General features: G+C 44.3%; 1 protein-coding gene across 1 annotated transcript; it reads right to left on the reverse strand.

Moving 5' to 3' along the window:
* Positions 1-2,706: 2,706 nt before the first annotated feature.
* ADRB1 (adrenoceptor beta 1) lies at positions 2,707-6,044 on the reverse strand. The gene has a single exon (XM_069239319.1). The coding sequence runs from the start codon at positions 5,971-5,973 to the stop codon at positions 4,678-4,680; it is 1,296 nt and encodes a 431-aa protein (XP_069095420.1). The 5' UTR covers positions 5,974-6,044; the 3' UTR covers positions 2,707-4,677.
* Between the last annotated feature and the right edge of the window lie 449 nt (positions 6,045-6,493).

The following is a 6,493-nucleotide window of genomic DNA, read 5'->3' on the forward strand; positions in this document are numbered from 1 at the left end:
TATCTATGAGGCCACGCAAAGCCACTTTCCATGGCTTTGAACGGGCTCATAGATATGGAGTAAGTCAAAGAAGTGCAAGACACTGCTTTGCCTCACTATGCACCAGGGAAGTGTCCCATGGGTGTTGCAGTGGGTTTTCCCATGCAACACCCATGGATTGTGGCACTACCCAGGTTTACTCAAACATGTAAACATGGGGCAGCACCAAAACCTTGCGCCTCCGCTGAGCAGGCGTACTGAGAAGAAATAATATTCTATCTCCTTGTTTCCCCCTCTTTCCAAGTGTGCTGCATTTTGCAGCACAAATAGAAAGAGGAAAACACCTCTCAGAATTGTTTTTGTGCAGGAAGGTGCTCTTACTGAACAAATATAATTTGGCATGCAATGCAGGCACCCTTGAACCATTGTGCAAGGCTGCCTGCGTTGGCGCTAGGAAGCCAGTTGCACACCAGCACATTAGTTTACATTGGTGTAGGGCAGCACGGCAAGAAGACTTGTACTTCTGCCATACCCTAATTCCCCATAAAGAAGCTCCCTAAATTGTCATAGAATGCCACCCATAGAAGCACAGCTGCAACTGGCATATGAGAACATTGCTTTGTGCTCTTTGCAGAGAGGCCAAACATTGGATGACCAGTATTCTGAACACCTTTTTGCACCACTGGCAGGCAGAGAGAGAATCTTGCAATACCTTCAGCCACAACCCAGTTAATCAGTGTTTTTGCTTAAAAAGTTAAGGACATGAATACAGGCCCTGAAAGAGATCCGTTTAAATGTCCATTTTTAATTACTACTGGTCTGAGACCCAGAGGGACTTGGCCAACTTAAAGCCCTGGCTGTTTCACATCTCGCCACACAACACATTGAGGCTACCATCTACTGGGGCTAGCACCGCACAGTAATTATTGACATGGGCGGAATGTCCTTCAGGAATGGTTGCTTCTGAAAAGTTGTGGAGACATGACCCGAGTGATGTATTATACAGCCACGTATTGCATCTGAGATGCAGCTTTTTATTGGGTAAGCGTCTTATTTCCACATAGACCATTCAGCCTCTGTTGATTAGGAGTCTGCTCTTGGGTTTGAAGTTTGATCCAAACTAGAGCCTTGGTGGCTTGACAAACTCACAATCAATCTGCATCTCTGCCTTTTGGTAAATATATTGCTAATTGGGAGCAAAAGGACAATTCTTTTTTGTGGATCCATCCAGCATAAAAGTCCACCACACACATGTAAGTCAGGTAGGATTTTTAATTCACTCACTTTACACTGAGATGCCTTAAGAATCTCTTTGGAGCCAAAGAAGTAAAATGTATGCGAAGGGTAATCCCAAGTAAGACTTATGCATGACCTGAGAGAGCCCAAGTAGAACTAGGTGCACTGGTAACAGCACAACCCTATTTCATAACAATGATCTTCTTTATAGGGTGCACCACACATGGTTGTCTGCAGACATTTTAATATTAGGCATTATTGTAACCCTACTCAATGACACTCATTTTGTCAGCCTCAAAATAACAGAAGGCTTTTCAACCTGCAACCTGAAGATCTCATTGGGTGAGTACTCAACCATCTTGTCTCTACATAGTGCTTACTTTACACCTGTCGGCATCCAGGAGCTCTAGCAATAGGTGCTACTATCGTCCATCTTAATGATATTTATGTTATCAACATCAGAAATGTGAATAGCTGAGCCACCCAACAAGGATTAGAAACTCTGGTTTGTAACTGACATGCACATTTCTGCTATGGGCACATGAGCTAACTGATCTATCATATTAGTATGCTGAAATGACACGACTTCTCCTGAAAAAAAATGTTTAGAAAGTTATTAAAAATGCTGATCATAGATTGGTGTAAAATAATGTTTTTTAGAAAAGCTGGAGAAAATGTAATGCATTCACACTAACCAAACGTGTTACCATAAACAAGCATTGGCAAAGCAAATATGTCTGGCTTTAATTTGTTAATGCAAGCAAACATTGGTATGCAGAAATGCCGTTTGCCTGCATGGGGTGCACAAATGCTGTTGAGCACATTAAAACCAGACAGACATATTTACTTTGTCAGTCCTAGGGAAAAGTAGTTAAAAGTATTGTTTTTTGCACAGAATGCATTTGAGAAATAAAGAACTGTACCTGTTAAATAGTTTGATGACAGAGTCTACTTTCCAGATGTAAAATAATCCTTCATGCATTCCAATAGAATCACTACTGTGAACGTGGAATGATACATCAAACTGCCAATACCGTGAGGGGAGAGAGGCAGCTACTCTTCTGGGATGAACCAAAGCCCAGTCTGTTCATATGTTAAAGAATTTGTAACAATAGATCATGCAGTTAGCTGCTCTCTCATGCAGACCTAAAAAGAGAGCAGGTTTTACACGGGAATATCCTGCTGTCATATTTCTAAGTAAATCCATGAATCTGATTAGAAGGGCGCCATGTGCCCCTCTTAAGCACCATTAATAAACTCATGCCTCTGACACGGTTTACGAAAACGCAACTATTTTGCAGACCCGTTGTGAGGGGACACCACTCACCTGTTCAGTTTAAAGAAACAGAGAATGTGGTAAAAAAACTGTCACCAGCTGACTTGTTTTTAAACGTGTATGTATTGAAACCGTAGCTGCAGCTTTCGAAATAAATGGCATTCAAGCATTCTGACCGCGTTTGAAAACATACACAGAAATGCAAAACACGCGACTGTGCGGCAACAGCATTTATTGCACAGGAACAGACCAATTTAGACAGTAGTTAGTTGCACTGCACGGGAATATAAATAGATCCGCTTCTATAAAACACGCGCAAACACACGGAAATAGAAATGACAAACAGATGTTAAATATCCAGCAGAGTAGAGTAGGCACATGGACATAGAAAAATAAAATACATATCCTACATGAAAAATACTTTCATTTGCTGCAGATGATAGGTTCAACTGACAGTACCTTGATAAAATATATTTATAAAACATCTGCCACTGAAACATAGATTCCATAACATGACAGATGCTAAAGTTCATGACTTTCAGAACATTTATCTCCTCCCCACCCATGTCCTATTTTGTGCGCAGGTGACATCTCAGCGAGATGTCTGCAATGTAACACTGTGCAAACTATTGCTCAATAGCTTTTTAAAAAACTTGTGCAGTAATCTTTTGATGCTATGGCATTTTTGCTAGGACCGATCAACAGTTTTCAGAATTTTCGCAAAAGCACCTAATAGTGAGTGCTCAGAAACACGCTAAGCACTGATATTAGGTACTAAAAAGGTATATTACTAGAAATTTACATACCCCACTCGCTGGTGGTTGGTGATAGCTAGTAAACAATAGAACTCTCAGTGCAAGTGGTGAAATTTACTGTTTCCAATTGTTCTGATGACAAAGAGTCCCGAGTGACACCTTCCTATAAATTATTTTAAGTTGTAAAACCATATTTTCCTTTTAGTTTATCAAACTGGAGCTTTTTGTGCTGTATTAGTAGGGAGCCGATGTCGTCTGATATTACTTTTCTACCTTTTAAACCAGAACACCTGAGTTCTAAACCTGGCTTATCCACTTGATCAAACTGTGTTATCCCGGGTAAACTGTTTACTTTCCTGTGCCCGAGTTCCCCGGTCTCACGAAATTTGGAGCACTTAGAAACAGGCCACTTTATAGTAAAACGTGCTGCCTAAAAAAAAAAGATCTTGCCACTATTTTTACTAATCTCCCATTAGTTAACAATAGATCCTCTTTCCTCAGTGTTTTGAGAATAGCGCCCAAAGGCAGCTAACTCCCATGCGCGCACTTTACAAAACGTTCACTCACTCATTCTTTGAGGGGTTTCAAGTCATGAAAAAAGACGACAACACAGCAATAAACTTCGGTTGTGCGACCAGTTCATTTTCGCACTAATGTAGTTTTGGAAAGAACATGCTAGAGAAAAAAAGAGGTTCACGCTGGGCACTTTTGTGAAAGTGTTGACGACCCATTTTTAGACTGAATTGTGTGTATGAGGCTCTATGCCCATCCCTGTATCAATTGTGATACATACATATCCGGTTTAATGTAAACGCCTTCATGGTTTTCTCTGTGCAAAAACACACAGTATGAGGTAGATGTCTCCCACTCGATCATTCTGCCCTGGAAGCAAGAACATGACAGAATTCATCAAGTCCGAGAACTCATTAAATGTGCGTCATAAAAAAATATATATAATATTTAAATCGTGTTTTTAGAAATCTGCGTCGGATATCAAAAATAAAAACACCTAACAAGACTAAATACTACGAAAAAATAAAATGTTTCAGAATGTTCTGTAACTGAATATCTACATCTCCTCAATTCATATTTCTACATTTTCCCTGGAGATCAAAACAAGTCATCGAAGCGCCTAAGTGCAACTATCATGAAGTCACAATTTCACTTTCAAATGAGTCCAAAATCCTGAAAAAAGTCTGCACATATATCTTCTCTGATGTTGCACACCTTCATCGGCCCTCTCAGCGATCCTATTTTTATTCAGTGCTCTCTGATCCTTGATGCGTCTGGGGCAATATTCTTGCAAACAGCATCCATTCGCAGTGAAACAAAGTAAACAGACATTCACATCGAAAGTCTTGAATAGAGTTTGTTCTTTGTAACACGTTCTTGAGCAATTCAACACACCCACATTGGGTACAGTGTGTTTTGTTATACCTGGGACTCTGAGTGACGGTTTCCACCATTCCTTTCTAAGCTGTGGTCACTGTTGTCTGAAGTACCATTGCATTCAGACCATGTGCTGTTGACATTGGGCATCACAGAGTTCACAAATCCACCAGTATATTGAGTGAACTCCACCGCGCTGGCATGCAGTCTCCTATCAGCTTTCTTGGGACAGCAGAGCAACCTCTTGAAGGCCTTCCGGAAGTCAGGGCTGCGGCAGTAGATGATCGGGTTGAAGGCAGAGTTAGCATAACCCAGCCAGTTGAGGAAGAGGAAGAGCTTGTCAGGAACCAAGTTCCTGTAGAAGACATTCACTATGTTCACCAGGAAGAAAGGCAACCAGCACAGTGTGAAGGTACCCATGATGATGCCTAAAGTCTTCAAGGCTTTGTGCTCTTTGATGGCCAAGATCCTAGATGCTCGTCGCTTACTGTGCCTCCCGTGGTGGCCAAAAATATGGTTGCTGTGAAACCTTCCTTCACACCTATCAATCTTCTTCATCTGCTTTCGTGCCTCCATGAAGACCCTGCCGTAGACGAATATCATGACCACCAAGGGGACGTAGAAAGAGATGATAGAGGAGGCGATGGCATAGGCCCTATTGGTTACAAAGTCGCAGCAGCCTGGGTCATCATAACATTTTGCGGCTACAGCATCATTTTTGTCCCGCCACCAGTGCATCATGATGGGCAGGAAGGAGACCAAGGCAGAGATGGCCCAAACCGTGCACACCACCCCTTTAGCCCTTGCTTTGGTCAGCAGACTCTGGTATCGAAAGGGCGATGTGATGGCAATGTAGCGGTCAATGGCGATGACACACAGCGTCTCAATGCTTGCTGTGACACACAGCACATCCACTGATGTCCAGAGTTCACAGGCAAATGAGCCAAAGGACCAGGTGCCACGAACCACCAGTGTAGCTCCCGGAGGGACCACCAGCAAGCCCATAATGAGGTCAGCACACGCCAGCGACACGATAAAGAGGTTGGTGATAGTCTGGAGACGCGGAAAGCGTGCAATAGCTGCCACCACCAAAACATTCCCAGCCACAATAAGTAGAACGATGAGTGACAAGAGGATGGAAAGACCAACAGCAACCTGTGTGGATGGTATGCCATAGTCTGGCGGCTCTGGCTCCGAGGAGCGGTTGCCACAGTCTGGTGAATTGAGCCAGCCGTCTCCCATAGCCTGCGGTTGGGCTCCGGGGAGTTCTCCTGAGGAGGCGGCGGAGGTGCTCGGAGCGGCTCCCGTCGACCTCCTCCTCCTCCCAGATCTCAGCATGGTTCTGAGAGGATCTACCGCCAGACCAGCCGAAGACAAGCCCGGGCGCACCGCGTCACAATGGGCGGTTTTAGCCCTCAGCGAGCTCAGCCCTCGCTCGTTTTCTGGACACAGAAGGCAGGACAGTTGTGGAGAGGGGATGGACAGCCAGCTCCAAACCCCGCCCCATGCCACAGCGGCGTTTTGATTGGACAATGGGGAGAAGGTACTTTTAATGTACATTACAGAGTCAGGGACTGGGCTATGGTGTCCGCGGCGTTCCAGAGTTTAGGTAACTGCCATCTGCGGCGCGAGGCGGACAGCACGAGCCAGCAACTGCTTTTTCCCAGTGGCGCGAAGAGCAGGGCATCCTGCGCGCACCCGAGACTCAGCAGAGGCGTGCAGTTTAGGAGGAAGAGGGGCTGAGGAGACACCGAGCGTTTACAGGGCGCCAGGGAGAGAAGTTCAGGCAGCGTGCAGGGGGCAAGTGATCGCAGTAGTGAAAGGGTCGGGTTGAGGCTAGAGAGAACGATTCTGACAG

The sequence above is a fragment of the Pleurodeles waltl genome, chromosome 6, assembly GCF_031143425.1.
Source record: "Pleurodeles waltl isolate 20211129_DDA chromosome 6, aPleWal1.hap1.20221129, whole genome shotgun sequence".
Taxonomy (NCBI): domain Eukaryota; kingdom Metazoa; phylum Chordata; class Amphibia; order Caudata; family Salamandridae; genus Pleurodeles; species Pleurodeles waltl.

Excerpts from the sequence above, each read along its gene's own strand:
- ADRB1 (XM_069239319.1), bottom strand. The coding sequence starts at position 5,973 with ATGCTGAGATCTGGGAGGAGGAGGAGGTCGACGGGAGCCGCTCCGAGC.